Source organism: Ranitomeya variabilis, chromosome 4 (assembly GCF_051348905.1).
Source record: "Ranitomeya variabilis isolate aRanVar5 chromosome 4, aRanVar5.hap1, whole genome shotgun sequence".
Lineage (NCBI taxonomy): Eukaryota > Metazoa > Chordata > Amphibia > Anura > Dendrobatidae > Ranitomeya > Ranitomeya variabilis.
Genome location: NC_135235.1, coordinates 601,030,750 through 601,049,092, shown reverse-complemented (window position 1 = coordinate 601,049,092; position 18,343 = coordinate 601,030,750). Strand labels below are relative to the sequence as shown.

General features: G+C 45.3%; 1 protein-coding gene across 2 annotated transcripts in view; it reads left to right on the top strand.

The window, feature by feature from the left end:
- The first annotated feature begins 667 nt into the window (after positions 1-667).
- The window catches only part of LOC143765974 (uncharacterized), a 63,850-nt gene continuing 46,174 nt past the window's right edge, over positions 668-18,343 (top strand). Inside the window, exons 1-9 of one of the 2 annotated variants that reach the window (XM_077253236.1) lie at positions 668-804; positions 988-1,357; positions 2,787-2,898; positions 3,105-3,269; positions 5,366-5,499; positions 13,569-13,689; positions 14,244-14,393; positions 15,063-15,220; positions 15,367-15,732. In XM_077253236.1, the coding sequence (XP_077109351.1) occupies positions 803-804; positions 988-1,357; positions 2,787-2,898; positions 3,105-3,269; positions 5,366-5,499; positions 13,569-13,689; positions 14,244-14,393; positions 15,063-15,220; positions 15,367-15,732 (1,578 nt within the window). In that variant the 5' untranslated portion in view covers positions 668-802. Of the gene's footprint in view, positions 866-987; positions 1,358-2,786; positions 2,899-3,104; positions 3,270-5,365; positions 5,500-13,568; positions 13,690-14,243; positions 14,394-15,062; positions 15,221-15,366; positions 15,733-18,343 lie in introns of both variants that reach the window. The other variant, XM_077253237.1, reaches the window with a different exon arrangement.

Below are 18,343 nucleotides of genomic sequence, written 5' to 3'. Positions count from 1 at the left end.
AAACATGGTAAAAAAAAAAACAAGAAACAACTGTGGTGGGACTGCACTTTTTCTGCAATTTCACCGCACTTGGAATTTTTTTTCCAGTTTACGACTTGGCAAAACTAATGGTGTCGTTCAAAAGTACAACTCGTCCCGCAAAAAAAAAACAAGCCCTCACATGGCCGTATTGACCAAAAAATAAAAATGTTAATGGTTCTGGGAAGAAGGGGAGCGAAAAACGAAAACGCAAAAACGAAAATACCTCTGGTCGTTAAGGGGTTAAAATTGTGACAAACTCATTTTATGGAACCCAATTGCTAAACTATTAACATTTAAAGCAAAAGAACATATATCTCCCCAATGGTGACTGGCCACCCCAATAAACGGTGTAAGGTTACGATGTAATGGAGCAGTCGTCCACAGTATCCAATCAAGACGCTGCTTTCGTCCTCTAGATGCCTTCTAAAAAATAAGAAGTAGTATCTGATTGGTTAACATGGTTAATAATTTCTCCGCTTATTTGCCTCACTTCTGATACATCAGCAGCCCAACAGAGCGCTATGGTTCGGTCCTGGAAAGCTGTGGTTGCTATAAGGAGAGACAAAGTGCGCTCCTGTGCAGCACTGCGCGTCTCGGCACACGAGAGAGACGTTTCCGTCCGGCTCCGTGTATACGCCAATCATTCCTCAGACGGTGTCGCACATGCGCACGGCAGCACAGTGGCAACAGCTGACCGCGGTGCTGCAGTCTTCCGGTGACGTCAGCGGTCCATTCACAGGAAGTAGCAGTTACTTCCGGTTTGTGTGGAGCGCTGCGTTACATGTGAGTGACCCGCACAGATAGTGCCTCGTCCTGGGGGAGTCGGTGACTGGAAGGTGTGCAGGTGTGAATGGGGCATATGTGCGGAAATGTGTGACCCCCTGGAGCGGTTGTACATGTGTTTGTGGGGGCAGACTACTGAGGGTGTGTGGGGTTGTAGGACTGAGCTGTGTTTTATGTTGACAGGATGGAGGTTGACAGACAGGAGGTGTATACCCCTCAGCAGGAGGACGCCGTTGTTATGTCTACCCCGGCCAATCACGATGAGGCGGATCTGGCGTTCAGGGTCTACAAGATGCTGGACGGGAACGAGGCCTTCAGTAACGTGTCCGAATTCCATGTCATGCCCATTCAAGGAGAGGACGGTGCCATCGTCGGGGTCCAGGTCACCGGCATTCAGCAAGGAAGTGACAGTGAGGACGGCGCCCTGTACACTCAGGTGTTCGATATACACGAACTGGAGGACCACCAGGGTGTTCGCCCGCACCAGGAGAGCGAGGAGCCCTGTGCGAATGTTACTGACAAGCAGGCTGTGGGCCAAGAAGAACAAGGCCAGGTAGGCCGAGACCTGTAGGATATCAGGAACCTGCAGCACTACAACCCCCAGCATGCCTTGACTGCAGCTGCCAGGGCTATTTGGGAGATGTAGTTTCAAAACACATTAAAGGGGTTGTCCAGGAAATTAAACTTTCTTCCTGATTTTTCATATTTAAAGGGGCACTTGAATTGCCTGCAGACTGTTGAGGGTTTGCGTACCAAGACCCCCACCAATCGCACAATAGACCCACCCAAGAAGTGAGCAGCGCTGCAGTCATTAGCGCACAGCGCGAGGTATGGATTCAATAGAAAGCATAAGGTTCAGGACCCGGCCCCCTACCGATCTGCAGGCAAACCAAGTGCCTGCTAAGTATGAAGATTCAGAATCATGTTTAAATAGGTTGTCCACTATTTTTCATTGATGATCTATCATTCGGATAAGTCATCATTGTCTGATCAGCCAGGATCTCACACCTCCACCGATCACCTGTTATCGGTGGCGGCTGCAGGCTGGGAGTACTCTCTTGCCGAGCTCCTCCGTCTACTTGTAGTGGCTGCCACAGGTTACTACACATATGTCTTTTATTGATTTTTAATAACAGGCGGATGTGCGGTACCAAGCCCCGGCCACTACAAGTAGACTGAGCAGCTCGGCAAGTGACTACTCCTGGCCGGCGACCGCTCCTGACACCGATATTGGCAGGAATGCCACGTGTCAGCTAAGGATAGGTCATCAGTGTAAAAGCAGTGTACAACCTCATCAAAACATCACTCCAGTGTTTTGTTTTCTGTAATTTTGGCGCTACAATGGTGCCACTAACGTAAGTTCCCTGACCTTAGTCTTGCCAGTTACTGTTTTCAGCTCTTCCTGATGCTGCTCTGATCCCAAGCCGCCATCTTGCGACCCCCAACTGCTGACTGACCAGAAGTCAGGGGTAACATTCACAAGCTCTCAGTGTAAATCTATGAGGGCCTCATTCTGGCTCTCATAGACTTAAACTAACAAGTGACTTCTGGATCACCCAGCAAACACTGGATTGAGCTAGCAGGTCACAAACTGCCGGAGTGCGGCACCAATAACAGATGAAAATTGCGGCTGGTAAGTTTGAGATTAGGAGTAGGAAAATTAGATTAGTAGCACCACTCCAGCCCTGAAATAAACTAAAACAAAACCTGCTGGAGTGGTGCTTTAACCATTAATGACTTGTCTTTAGGGATAGATTGGTGAGAGAAATAACCAGTGGCCACTTTGCCATGTACGTGACTGCTGCCCTTAACATCACTTATATCTAGCCATTGCTGGAGCAGTAATTGGCTGATCCATGAGGGTGCCAGGTGTCAGACCCCCAGTGATCTCATATTAATCCATCCCATAAATAAGCCATCAGTTGGATAGCCTACCTTATGTCAATGTTTTGTAAAATTACTTTTGGCTTTTTCTGTTGAAGGATGTACCCCAAGAGACTGAGACCACCATGGAAGAAATGAGTGTAAATCCCCAAGAAACCGCAGAACCAGTACAGTCAGCGGCAGAGACTCCTGTAACCACAGAAAATACTGGTATGGGTGTAGACATGGTAGACAATATCCTTGTGATAGAGGGTCTTCCAAAAAATTATTCTTTAATTTTGTAAGAGTATGATCACGGTGCCCGCCACTGATCTTAAGAGCAGGCGTGACCTGTACCCCAGTCAGGTACCACATAGTTTTTCATAGGAAAAATGGCTTTGATTCCCTAATTTTACTGCCCCCCTCTTTTGTACCAGAAATGAAGTTTATGTACAGCTGTGGAGTGTGTAAATTCAGCTCCTGCAACCTGGTAGCAATGAGGCGACACATGTGGAAACATTCAGACAGACACAAATGCAAGATCTGTGAGAAAACGTTTGCGTCCGCTACAGAACTGCGGCTTCACATCAATGTGCACTTGGGTACGTAAGGCGGCAGCACCAAGTTTTTGTCTGTTTAGAGACTAGATTTTTCTTCAAAGCATTGAAAGGATTGCGTATTGCTAGGATAGGCTGTCACTTTATGGTTGGTTGAAGTCCGATCTCTGACATGCATCAATTTATTATTTACATGCATTGAAGGGAGATCTGTCATCAGATTTTTACAAATGGAAGTAGTGCCATCGCTGTATAGGCACTTGTCTGCACCCCTCCCCAAATAAGAATGTGGAGATCTGATGCACCAGGGCATGTGCAAGTCAGGCTGGAAGTGCCCTGGTGGTGTCAGTGCGTTTGGGTGTCTCCGTTCAAGTGCGCTGATCCTATTAGGGAGCTGTCAGCCTGCTTTATGGTTTCTACTTTACTGACTGGGGCAACAGATCTCTACTCCTTTCGGGGGGAACAAGCGCCTATACTGCCATATTATTTGTACTTCCATCTGCTGACAAGTGCTGTTTATTAATCATGCAGTGAAGATTTATTACATTTCTTTCACAAAGTCTTGTTGGTCAGAGTGTATGTCAACATGCTGTGCCGAGTGCTAGTGGACCCTATCGTTCCGTCACTATTCCCTCTATTGGATCCTCAGTCCCTTTCTCTATGCAGAGAATCTCATTGCTGACATAGATTTCTGGTGCTGGCGCATAGACAGCTGAAAAACGTGCCAGTTGTATTAACCACTTCACGACATGTGCTCTGTACATGTATGGCTCAAGGCGAAGGCAGGTGTATGGAGTGGGCTAACAGGGTGAGCTCGCCCCACACCCGGCGGGTGATGGCTGTGTGTTAAAGCCAGGACCTGTCTTTAACAATCGCGGATGGAATGTAGTTCCACCTGCTATTGTTAACCTGTTAAATGCCTCTGTCAAGCTTTGACATCCAAAATTAACAGGCGCCAGCATGGCATATGTCATGTCCCTGACTCGGTATTGGAGCCTGAATCTTTCCCTGCACACGTTAGCTGCTTTAATCAGCTGTCATGTGCCTTAACAGCTGTGGGTTGATCGGATCTCATCCTGCGGCTGTTCACATGTTAAATCCCGCTGTCAATCTCTGTAAGTGGGATTTAACACTTGCCGGCCGGAAGCGCATCATTCCTGTCGCCTGTCACGGGATCGCTAGGCGGCGATGGGTTGTCATGACTGCTGGGGGGTCTGTCATTGTGGTGTTCTTGGCTGTCATTCATAGGGGATCGTGATTTCTGCTATACAGAACAGCTGAAGCCATGCTATGTATGGCACAGTCGATCAGACGATTGCAGCTTCAAGTCTCCTGAAGGGACTATTAAATTCAGTAAAAAAAAAAAAAAAGCAAAAAAACCCCACAAGTTCAAATTACTTCTCTTTTGCCCCATTTAAAATAAAACAAACAAAAATAAAATACACATATTTGATATCGCTGCTTTCAGAAATGCCCGATCTATCAAAATATAAAATAAATTCATCCGATCGGTAAACGCCGAGCTATGTTTGTTTGTTTTTTTCTTTTTAGTTTTTCTTATGGCCGCCACAACATTGCAATAAGAGGCAATCAAAAAAATGGTATCTAACTCAAAATAGTATCAATAAAAAATATGGAAGTTATTATTATTCCAAGATGTATTGATTATAATGAACTTTTCGTCTTGGAGAAAACCCATTTTAACAAAAAATAAACTGTACATGTTTGGTATCTGTGTACTCGCACTGACCTGTGTAATCATATTGCCTGGTTAGTTTTATTATATAGTGAACATGGTACGTTAAAAAAAAACCTCCAAAAAACAGTCGTGGAATTGCACTTTTGAGCAATTTCACCGCATTTGGATTTTTTTTTTTCCCGTTTGCCAATACACGTTATGGGAAAAAAAAAATCAATGGTGCTTTCAAAAGTACAACTCATCCCGCCAAAAAACAAAACCAAGCCCTCGTATGGCTCTATTGAAGGAAAAATTAAAAAGTTATGGCTCTTGCAAGAAGGGAAGAAAAAATGGAAACTCCCAATTCATGAACAGTGTTTCCCTAGGTCAGGTCGCTCTGCAGGGAACTGCAGCAGAGGTCCAGTGTGACGGGTGTTCTTTAATATACAATCTTGTGTTTCAGGAATCAAACCTCATAAGTGCAGAGAATGTGCAATGGCGTACAGGACGCCTGCAGATCTCCTGAGACACACCAGGTCTGTACATGACCTCGAGAAACCTTTCCAGTGCTGCTACTGTGATTATTCAAGTGTTGAGGTATGTGCGATATGGCTGAGCATTGCGTCTATTCATTATGAAATCTTTTTTTATTGCTAGTGTGTTATCCTGTTGTTTTCACAGACATTGTTTCCTTCTTCCAAGGGCATTATATTATAAATCGACTGCACATAATTTCATTCTTATGCATAAATTCAAGTTAGAACTGCTTCATCCACACTTTTTTGTTTTTTCCCTTCTTTCTTCCAAGAGCCATAATTATTTTTTAATGTTTTATTACTACAATGTTGAGGTAAATATGATGTTGATCCACTGTGCTGTTGTGACAGATGACATTTTTTTTTTTAATATATTTTTTCTTTCCTTGTTACACTGTTTACCAATTAGATTAATCTGATTTTATGTTTTGATATATTGGACTTTTACAGATGTAGGGATATCACTTTATGTATTTTTATTATTTAACTTTTATTGAGTGAAAAATGTTAAAATTTAATATAAATAATGGTAACAATAATAAATTAAAATAAATAATTTTAAGTGTTTAAAAAAATATCTTTTTAACTCCTTCACGACATGCGCCGTATGGATGCACCCCTTTGATGTGGGCTCCAGCACTGAGCCCACATCTTTCCTGAAACTTGTCAACTGTTTTGAACAGCTGACGTGCTCCTAACAGCCACGGGTGGAATCGCGATCCACCTGCAGCTGTTAACCTGTTTAATGCAGAAATCCTGCCCATCGGTGACCCCCATCACGTGAACGCAGGTCACTGATGGGTTGGCATGACAACCAGAGGTCTCCAGCAGACCTCTATGGTTGTCATTGCCAGATTGCTATGAGCGCTGCCCGGAGGTTGGCACTCATAGCAAGTCAGCAATTCTGCTACATACAGGCGATCTGATCATTGCCTGTATGTAGCTGAGCCGATCAGGTTATGGCAACTTCTAGTCTTCCATGGAGACTACTGAAGAATGTCAAAAGTAAAAAAATGTTTTAAAAATATTAAACAAAATTATATAAAAGTTTAAATCACCCCCTTTCTCCCCATTCAAAAAAAAAAAAATGCACATATTTGGTATCGCCGTTTTCAGAATCTCCTGATCTATCAAGCTATAAAAAGAATTAATCCGAATGATAAACAGCGTAGCGAAATTAGTTTTTTTTTTTTTTTTTGGGTCGCCGCAACATTGCATTAAAATGCAATAACGGGCGATCAAAAGATCGTATCAACACCAAAAACTGTATAATTAAAAATGTCAGCTCGGCATGCAAACAAATAAGCCCTTTATTCTGACTCATGGGTATGTAGAACGCAGTGGTGCCTGGATAGACCTATTCTTTTGGGCGCTTCCGTATTGACCTGTACTCACGTTCATACCGATTTATCAGATAGCTTAACTCAGCCACGTTCTCATGTAAGAAGACTCCAGGAAAAGAGGATTGCTTTAACCGAAATTCTTGTATTATGATGAAAGTAGCAGGTAAAAAGGAATATTCAACAGAGGACATGTAGTAGGATGCATACAGATGGAGGAATGATGACAAAATGGAGAATAAGGGCGTGAACAAACATACATCACAGGACTACAGTGAGAGAGTTGGGACAAAATACAGGGAAAAGCAAACTTCTGCCTAGAAAGAAGGATAGAACACAAGCAATGCAAACATTGAATGATTTCCCAAGTCGTGGGACATGACACTCCCCGTCTGAAATCCTTGGATTTCACGATGTCCGTAATTCTTCGAAGTCGTTCGAACCTGAAAAAACAAGAGGAAGAAAACATGCATGCAATAATAAACATAAAAGATTTTTAAGTCCAACTCGTTGTTGTTGACCCGTAGATCACACCGAAAGATAAGTTCAAGTATATAAAACCCATCTTCAGATTGGGGAAGCCGCAAACATGCAAACTCTTCCACCAACCCAGAATCCAATGGGAATGTTAAGGGTTCAATCCAATGGAAAATGTCAACATTCAATAAACTGGGGGATGAGGAGGAATGCTCCCCGCCGTGAACAACGTCCAGGAGCATGTTCAGTTCATGTGATGTCCTCCTTTCGTAGAAGCAACACGAGTTCAGTGACCGGGCGGAAGAAGGTTCGGGTAGAGCCCCCTTTTGTCACCTTAACTTCTACCTTACGAGTCTTTCCGTCCTCACTGGGTAGGACCTTGGTGATAAGTCCCATTGGCCAGTCATTACGATGAGCCTCTGTATCCTTTAAGAGAACAAGGTCTCCTTCTTGGAGATTGGGACTGGGCGTCTGCCATTTGTGACGGTTTTGAAGCAAGTGTAAATATTTGGTCTTCCATCGATGCCAAAACACGTTAGCCAGGTGTTGTACTTGCCTCCACTGACGTCTGTAAATGTCCTTATTATCGAAGTTCCCAGGCGGAACTGTAGCAGCTCCAATCTTCTGTGTGAGAAGTGTGGCTGGAGAAACATCAGAACCCAAGTTGAGGTCCTTTAGGTTTGTGGCGTGGTCCTCAGATGGAAACGCGTTCATTACGTCTTGTACAACTTCAGCAATTTCTACTGCCAATACCGCAGCGCAAAGCTCGAGTCTGGGTACAGAGTGTGCAGGCTTTGGAGTTAACTTGGCTTTACCCAGGATGAAACCACAGTGTACCTTGTTAGCTCCTAAGGTCATCAGATAAGCTACTGCGGCTATGGCTTCTGTAGATGTGTCAGAGAAAATATGAACTTCTCTTCTGATTGCAGTCAAAGGTGATCTTGGAGAATAACAACGTGGGAGTTGGAGTTGCTCTAAGAACTTCAGAGACTTCTTCCACGCCTCCCACCTTTGCTGTTTCTGAGTTGGGAGCGGGGTGTCCCAATCCGTGTTCTCGGCCGTAAGCTGTCTTAACAGTATCTTGCCTTGAATAGTGATGGGTGCTACAAACCCGAGAGGATCATAGATGCTATTTATGACAGATAGGACTCCTCGTTTGGTAAAGGGTTTGTCATAGGGTGACACTTGGAAAGTGAAGGTGTCCCGTTTGATATCCCACAGTAGACCAAGGCTGCGCTGTGTTGGAGGAACATCGGAACCCAAGTTGAGGTCCTTTAGGTTTGAGGCATGGTCCTCAGATGGAAACGCGTTCATTACCTCTTGACTGTTAGAGATAATCTTGTGGAGTCTGAGGTTTGATGTGGATAGCATTTCCTGTGTTCTGGAGAGTAGGTCAATTGCATCTTCGCTTGTGGGCAAGGACTTGAGCCCATCGTCCACGTAGAAGTTCTTCTCTACAAATTGCCGAGCATCGGAACCGTACTCTCTCTCACCTTCCTGGGCTGTCCGTCTCAGTCCATAGATCGCCACAGCAGGTGAGGGACTGTTGCCGAAGACATGGACCTTCATCCGGTAGTCTATGACCTGATTGTTGACATTGTTGTCTTTGTGCCATAGGAACCTAAGATAGTTTCTGTTGTCTTCTTTCACAATGAAGCAATGAAACATCTGCTGAATGTCGGCCATTATGGCAACAGGTTCTTGTCTGAAGCGGATCAATACTCCAAGGAGGCTGTTGTTCAGGTTGGGCCCAGTTAGGAGCAGGTTATTGAGAGAGAGGCCTTCAAACTGAGCACTGGAGTCAAACACCACTCTGATCTGGTTAGGCTTGCGAGGGTGATAGACACCAAAGGATGGAAGATACCAACATTCTTCTCCCTCCCTCAGTGGTGGCGCAGGTTCAGCATGATTTCTGTTAAAGATGTTCTGCATAAAGTCAATGAAATGCTTCTCCATCTCTGGTTTCCTCTTTAGGGTACGCTTTAAGGATGAGAACCTTGCAGTTGCTTGCTGCAGGTTGTTCGGCAACCTCACTCTTGGGAAACGAAAGGGTAAAGGAGCTACCCAACTGTTGGAGTCGTCTTGAACAAATTCTTTATCCATAACCTTTATAAATTCTTTATCTTCTCTTGTGGGTGCCAACTTGTTGTCATTACTTGTGGAATCGAACACTGATGACCCGAGGTTTTCTTCCCAGGACTGGAGTGTGTTCATGTTGTTGAAGGATTCCTGTTGCCACTTGGTGTTGCTCACTTTCTCTTTCACCCAGTAGTGATGTGGGCATGGTTGGAAATGAGTGCTGCGACCATTTGACAAGATGTGTGTTTTGTAAGAGGAGATGTTGTTAGGTCTCTTCATCTTATGTATGCAAACATTGCCTATGATTACCCAGCCTAGATCTAAGCGTTGGGCAAATGGTGCATCGTGTGGTCCGTTAATTTGCTGACGCACCTTGTGCAGCCGGAGAATGTCTCTGCCAAGCAGAATCGGATATCTGCACTGTTGTTGAGGGCTGGTATCTTGTTTGCTATCCCCTTGAGATGTTGGTGATGAAGAGCAGCCTCTGGCGTTGGGATCTCTTCTCAATTGGATGGAATCTGGTTGCACTCGACCAGTGTAGGTAACGGTATCTCGACGGTGTTCTCGAGAGATGTCGCTGTAAGACCACTGGCCCTTCTCCCATAAACCTCTGTAACACCACTGCAGGTACCTAAGGTGTAAGGGTAAGCATTTCCCTTTAAGTTAAACATATCAAAGAGTTCTGACCTTGCAAGTGATCGGTTGCTCTGATCATCCAGAAGGACGGACACCTTCACGGCTTTCTCTGGGTGACCGTTGGGATATACGTTCACCAGGCAAATCTTCGCACAGGACTTGTCCCAGAGGTCTTCTCCGCAGACTTCTGTGCATGAAGAAGATATTGTGGTGTGGCTTGCAGTTTGAGCTGCGTCCTCCCCGCCATGGCTCGTGGTAGGGGAAGGAGTAAGTGTAGAGTCAGGATGGAATGGGTGGAGCGCTTGTACGTGGTCCTCACTGTCACACTCCATGCACTTAATTGTAGCTTTACAGTCTTTAGCAAGGTGTTCGGTAGAAGCACAACATCTGTAGCATACCCCGAACTTCTTTAGAAGCTCCTTGCGTTCTTGGAGCGGTTTCTTCCTGAAGCCGATGCACTTTTTTAAGGGATGTGGCTTCTTGTGGATGGGACATTCACGATTTGGGTTCTCTATCTTTTCACCCTTGTTACTCTTGCCTGGGGCTGATGTTGGTAAGGGAAGAATATCCGTCTTCTTCACTGACACTGGACCCCTGCGGTTTCTGTCGTTCGAGCGTGCGCTGACGTATTTAGAAGGAGGTGAAGCTGGGCCACTGGATTCTTGGTAAGAAAAGCTTGGGTCGTTCTTGCGCTCTGCCACATCTTTTATAAACTCACAGAAGTAGGAGAATGGAGGAAATGACACTTGATGGTATTTCTTGTATTTTGACCCTAGTGTAGTCCACTTTTCTTGTATATTGTACGGTAGCTTGGAGATAATGGGATTTACTCCACGAGCAGTGTCCAGATAGCTGAGGCCAGGTAGGTGGGTGTCTGCCTTGGCCAGCTGGAGCTCTAACAGCAAGTCACTGAGCTCCAGGAACTTTGAACTGTCTTTGCTTGATATCTTTGGAAAACTCTGTAGTCGCTTGAACAGTGCGTCCTCTATGGCTTCTGGACTGCCAAAGTTTTTCTCTAGTCTTTCCCATGCAGCCATGAGACCAGCCGTTGGATTACTGATATGTACAGACCTGAGTCTCTTGACACGCTCGGTGGATTGTGGTCCTAGCCATCTGATTAGCAGGTCCAGCTCTTCGGCAGCAGTGATGCCGAGGTCACTAGTTACGGTTCTAAAGGCATTTTTCCAACCTCTGTAATTTTCAGGTTGGTCGTCAAACCTTGTGAGACCGGTTTTAGTAAGTTCGCGGCGAATCATGTACCTTGCGAAGTCGGACATGTCTGTTCTTTCTGACTTAGGATGCACGAATGTAGGTTGAGCGGTGCTGTACATAGGGGTGGAGATGTCTTGGCCTTGAAACGTGGGTAAGTATGGAGTGGCATATGCATTTAGTCCAGCAACCGGTTTGGTGGGTATAGTCTCTGCTACATGCGGAGCTGGCACTATGCGGTTGTTGAAAGTATAATGACCTGCCGGTATATTAGATTGCGTGTAGATAATAGCCTGTGGAGTTTGATGAGATGCAGGGTCTTGGCACATACCGGCATACGAAGGAAGTTCAAGTTTGGGAGCATTGTACTTTGTACCTTGAGTGTAGGGTTCTGTAAGTGGATCGGCATCCTGGTGCCCTGGAGAAGCATGAACGCCATCAGGAGTGTTAGTGATGATCTGCGGTTCGCCATTTTGGCTTAGCACGTAGTCTCTTGTGCGTTCAATAGGGTCCTCTGCCTCCACTTCACACAAACTGATGCTGTCTCTTTGACTCCCACTGATAGCTCGCTCCAGGATCCTTAACTCCGCCATGGCTGTTGCGTGCTCACATTCCTTCTCCAGAGCTTCCTTGCGTGCTGCATGCGCAGCTGTGGCTACATCCATTTCTGCTCTCTTTTGCGCAAAGGCTGCTTGTATCTTAGACGTTTCTGCCTTAGCACGTGCCCTTATAAGCTGCTGGCTGAGAGTGGAATATTTTGATGAACTTGACCTAGATGAGCGTTTTGAGTGCTTAGACGATTTGGATGAGCGAGATGATGCATCTGGTGTCCGTGCAATTTTAGCCTCTATCTTTGTCTTAATGTCGCGTACGGTGTAGTCTCTTTCAGAATTAAGCTGCTGGAAACTTTGCAATTCGTTTAAAGTCTCTGGCAGATTCAGTTTTTTCAGGAGAGTAATGTATTGGTCAGTCTTCTCCATATACCTTTGGTATGCTGTGCATAATTGTTCTAGGGCTCCCTCAAGTGGTAACTCATGAGAAGCAGGCTTTGATACAGTGTCTGTGACTCAGCACTTTCTCCCACAGTGAAGACACATCACGATATACGACACCTTTTGCAGTCTCTAAATTCTCCATGACTTTCCATGTAGGTTTAACTGTACGTTTTCCCCTTTCACTAGCTGGTGGATGGGGATCTAGGTCTCTTTCCTGTGTTTGTAAGTCTGGTAGGGACATTGTATACCTCGCTTCAGACATGATTTGTTTGCAGGCAGGAAGAGTGGATGATGAGGGTTATACTTCTCACTGTTTATCTGCAGTGTGTGCTTCTATGCACGCTGGGGTTTGGCTGGGAACTGGGTTACTGTGTATCTGGGAAATGTCCTTTTCCACTGAGGTTCAGCACAGACCTTGAGTTACTGTCTCTGAAGGCAGGATATTCCTTTTTACTATTCTGACTCATGGGTATGTAGAACGCAGTGGTGCCTGGATAGACCTATTCTTTTGGGCGCTTCCGTATTGACCTGTACTCACGTTCATACCGATTTATCAGATAGCTTAACTCAGCCACGTTCTCATGTAAGAAGACTCCAGGAAAAGAGGATTGCTTTAACCGAAATTCTTGTATTATGATGAAAGCAGCAGGTAAAAAGGAATATTCAACAGAGGACATGTAGTAGGATGCATACAGACGGAGGAATGATGACAAAATGGAGAATAAGGGCGTGAACAAACATACATCACAGGACTACAGTGAGAGAGTTGGGACAAAATACAGGGAAAAGCAAACTTCTGCCTAGAAAGAAGGATAGAACACAAGCAATGCAAACATTGAATGATTTCCCAAGTCGTGGGACATGACACCCTTATCCAACCCGAGATCACGAAAAATGGAGACGCTACAGTTCTCGGGAAAATGATGCAATTTTTTCTTCTTTTTTTAAAACAAACTTTGGATTTTTTTTCACTACTTAGATAAAAAAGAACCTAGACCTGTTAGGTGTCTATGAACTTGTAATGATCGGGAGATTCATAATGGCAGGTCAATTTTAGCATTTGGTCAACATGGTAAAAAAAAAAAAAAAAATCCAAAAAACATTTGTGGAATTGAACTTTTTTTCTCAATTTCACCGCCCTTGGAATTTTTTTTTCCAGTTTTTTAGTACATGATATAGTAAAACCAATGGTGTCGTTCAAAAGTACAACTCGTCCTGTAAAAAACAAGCAAGTTGAAGATGATGGCTAAGTAACCCGGCTATCATCTGTCTGGAAAGATGCTGCCTTAGCTTCTGAGCCCGCGTCAAAGTCAGGAGCCAATATTGGATATACCCGTACGTTCAATGTCGATAAGGGATTGAAGGAAATTGATTTGATGCTAATGTCTTTTCAGGCGACTAGGATGAAAATTCATATTCGCTCCCACACTGGCGAACGCCCCTTCACCTGCACCCTGTGTTCTTTCGCCTCAACCGATGCCTTCAAACTGAAGAGACATATAAGGACGCACACAGGTCTGTGACAGTGAGTCTTACAAGAGTTTACGAAAAAAAAGTTTAAACCCACTTTTTAAGATCAGATATCCATGTAGCATTTTAGTAAATGGAACAGAATGCAAAGTAGACCTTAGTAAGCCCAAGATTGTGGCAGGACCACATTCTTGTGGTACGCGATCAAAACCCTCTCTGTAAAGAGGGCTTCAAATAAACTTTTTCCTATTTCTTCAGACTCAAAGTCCACATCAAGGAAGAGCATAGGGTGCCTATTTTGCTCCTAAAAGCCCAGCCTAGATCCGTTCCTTTAAGTATTTGCAGGGTAGTGAGATAAGGGCATTGCTCCTAGAGAGTCCTTGTGATCTGTTATCACATACATTTGCTGCTTGTACTACATATGGTAACTCCAGCTTTTGTAAAGTTATGGAGAAACCCTTCTTTTAACATGACATAAAAATGTTGGTCACAGTGATGGCACAAACAATTGTACGCACTTATTGTACAGCTCTAGATTTCCCTTTTTAGTTGCAGCGTAGCAGGACTTGGTATGAAAAAAATATATTGCTTTCTTTCAGGTGAGAAGCCATACGTGTGCAGCTTCTGTCAGGCCACGTTTACACAAAGAAACAGTATGAAGATGCATATTTTAAGGAAACATACAGAAAATGTACCCAAAGAACATTGTCCCATCTGCAATGCTGCCCTGTTTGGGAAAAATGACGTACGTAAGTACTTTCACCAGCTTTTGGCATTTGTCAGGGCTCTCGTTTTCATCAGCAAAATATTACATTACATAGAGTACAGCTTTTAATAAGGTCGGCTCCATATTGATAACAGGGAACAGTAGCTTAGGCTATTTTCACACTAGTCCGTCGGTACGGGCTGTCGCAAACCGTCGGCCCGACAGACAGTGTGTTAAGTAGCACAACGGGGGCACCGGATGCATGTTTTACAACGCATCCGCTGCCCCATTGTAATGTCCGGGGAGGAGGGGGCAGAGTTCCGTCGGAAATGGCGGACACGATGCACAAAATACGTTACATGTGAAGTTTTTTTGTGCCGACGGTCTGCCACAACACGACACATCCGTCGCATGACGGATGCGATGTGTGGCCATACGTCGCAATGCGTCGCTAATGCAAGCCTATGGAGAAAAAACGCATCCTACGGGCAACTTTGCAGGATGCGTTTTTTCTAAAAAACGACGCATTGCAATGTACAGCAAGTGACGCTAGTGTGAAAGTAGCCTTATGCGTCAGAGTACAAGTCTCTTGTATGTATACTTTCTTTTTTGGATTCTTATACTGTGTTCATATATTTTGATTTGTTTTTTTTCTTCCTTTATGGATTATTGGGAAACCTTTTTAAGTCCATGTTATAAACACTTTTTGCAGAGGTTCATATCCGCAAGCAGCACTCCTACCTGGAGACCCCGATAAAGTGTCGCTTCTGCCCAGAGACCTTCCACGAGCGTTACATCTTCCGGCAGCATCAGCAGAGTCACAGGAATAAGAGACAGGAAAACCAAGCTGGAAAGGCCAGGGACAGGAAGGTGAGGTTCTAAGTGGAGGCAGATTGCTATATCCTATGGTCACTGATATTTAAAATGTATAGAATAATTTTTCTTTTTTTTTTTTTTTTTTTGCAATGTTTACATTGTTCTTGAATTGTACAACTCTAATTTTGGTTTTCCACTAGGGAGATGCCAGCATGGATGAGCAAGATGCAGAGACCGCGGCAAAAGAAAATTGTTTAACATGGAATATTCTCCCCGGCAGTGAGGAGACACAGATGTTTGTCAGTCTTGATGGGAACGAGCAGCCTCGCACTGTGACAGAGCTGCACAGCATCCCCATGCAGGCAGAGGACGGAAGCATTGTACAGGCGCTGGTGGTGCAGAGTACTGAGCAGTTGGACACTGCAGAACTTCATGCTCAAGTGTTTGAGCTGCAGGATCTGGGGGACGTTCTGCAACCACTAATGGAACAGCACTCCACATCTGACTCTATCGTTATTGCTGTGAATGGCACCTTGGATCAATCTATACTGGCTGAACCAGAACAGGTATGTTAAGGAATGCTGAACAGGTCATCTTGAGATATGTCCTAACTGTAAAGCTCTGTTTATAGCGGAAGACACAGATGACCAGTATAGTCAGTGCCTGACGACTATATTGACTTGTAAAGGGGTTGTCCACCTTTGGGGACAATATTTTTTTTTTGTAATTATTATATAAATTCATTCATTTGGAGATAAATCTCAATTTTGCAATTGGGTTTCAGTAAAAATGTTGCCCTCTTTGCCTTCTATGGCTGCAGAATAAGAATCCTTCAGGGAGCTCATTCTAGGAGCTCAGTCTGACCGCCGTATTACTCAAACGCATCACAGTCCTCAGACTGGCCGTCAACTCTCCTGACCTAGACAGCATGTATTTCTATGCACCTGTCACGCTTAGATCAGGAGAGCTGATGGTCAGTCCAAGGTTTATAATACAATCCTCTTGCGAGTAATACGGCTTTCTGGCTGCACCCTAATAGTTCGACAGGGAGTTTGTAACTTTCATTTTTCTTTTTCAGAGCTCTTCTCAGGTGACTTATAACCACAGGCCTCATCAAACTTGAATCAGCTTGTAAAACCAATTGGTGTAATTTTATTTAATGAAACCAATTTACAAAAAATAAGTTTTAGCCCCAAAAACAAGCATTTAAGTAAAAAAGTAAAACGTGTCTCTCAAGGTTGACAATGCCTTTAATGAAGTCAAACAGGTTCTGGGTGGTGTTTATGGTGTAGGAAGGAAATATATCACTGCACGCACCTGCGGGGTGGTCTGGTCCGAGGGGTGTCGCTCTTCTTGATCTGGTGATGCCCTCCTGCTTGCTTCATGTGGATGACACGTCGCTGCATCATCCACACAGTTTCCTCGGTACCGCGCTCCTGTGCAGGCATACTTATCTGCCCTGTTGAGGACAGAGCAAAGTACTGCAGTACGCAGGTGCTGGAAAAGGTCAAAGAGCCGTGCGCAGGTTGCAGGGCTCTTTGACCTTTTCCAGCACCTGCGTACTGCAGTACTTTGCTCTGACCTCAACAGGGCAGACAGGTACGCCTGCGTAGGAGCGTAGTGCTGAGGAGTCTGTGTGGATGATGCAGCGAAGCGTCATCCACACAAAGCAAGCAGGAGGATGGCATTGCAAGCAGATGGGAGGCGCCAGACCAAGAAAAGCGACACTCCTCGGACCGGACTGCCCTGCAGGTGAGTATAATTTATTCTTCTCTTACAAGTCGGGTTGGGGGCATATATACAGAATTATAGAATGCTGTATATAAGCCCTGAAAGATGATGGTCGTAACTCATATCGGCCAAAACTGCTGACAGGTTCACTTTAATTTCAATAATAATAATAATGAATGACATCACTCAATTTATCATCTGATGTACTGGAAAATGGGAAAAAATTCCAAGTGCCATGAACCTGCAAAAGAAACCTTCAATTTCACAATTTGTTTTTTTCTCCTTCGCCACATTGGGGGAAACAGGACCATGGGTTATGCTGCTGTCACTAGGAGGCTAACACTAAGTTGAGACAAAAAGAGTTAGCTCCTCCCCTGCAGTATACACCCTCATGCTGGCTTCCAGAGACCCAGTTCAAGCTTAGTGTCCGCACACTGGATTTTTTAAAACCTTTCTTTCTGGACGAAGGGGCGACAGATTCTTTCCTGTTCCAATCTCCCCGAGCCAACAACAGGCGAGCACGGGAGTTTTACCTCTCCGTATCCTCTCCTGCGACGTGGGATGCCACTGCCTGAGCTGACTTTTGGGGCGACGGGCCCCTTCAAGGGCACCGATCTCCCCCCGTTTTACAGACGAGCACTGGAGTGTCACCTCCAGTATCCTCTTCTGCAGCCAGGCCTTATTGCCGGACATCTGCCCTGCCCACCAGGTCTCACCCTCAGCTGTTCAGAGGCACCCTTCCCACTGTGGCGTCCGTGCAGCCCCCCACTGCATCACCACTGAAAAAGCGGATGATGGAAGGAGGCGGATGGTTCCTCTCCACCCCCCTTTAAAGGTGATGCTGGATGGAGGCTCCCCTAACCCTGCACCGTCCATTTTTTTTCTACCTGGGTCAAGGAGATCTGACGTTTTCAGGCTCCCACCCTCAAAGAGGGGTAAGTGCTGATATGGGGTGGCGTTTTCCGGCGCTTTGGGAGGGCTCCACAGCGGTAAGGGCTCCGCAACATCTTTCCGGTGGTCCGCGGGTGCGCGCCGGCCGAAGCCAAACATTTAGTCCCCGGCTTCGGCCTAGTTCAGGCCGCATTCCGATAGGCCCCACCCACGATCGTGTCATTCTTGTGGCTCCGCCCCCCGGTCCTGGCGCTTCTCGCTCCCTGCGAGACTACCCCACAAACTCTCGGCAGCCATTTTCGCCTCTGCACAGCAGCGCCGGCCGGCTTCTTCCACACCACTGCAGCTCCGGAGGCCCTTCTTTCCACGACACCTATCTGACTTGCGGGGCACAGGACCTGGGTAAGGAGACGACGCTTAGCGCTTCCCTGCAGCAGTTACCCCTCAGCTTCCACTAGCAGCTTCCTTTATCACTTTGGGGTACATGATGTCGCAGTCAAGGGGTAAAAAGACCACTAAGGTGCATACCACCTTTTTTACTGCGTGTACCACCTG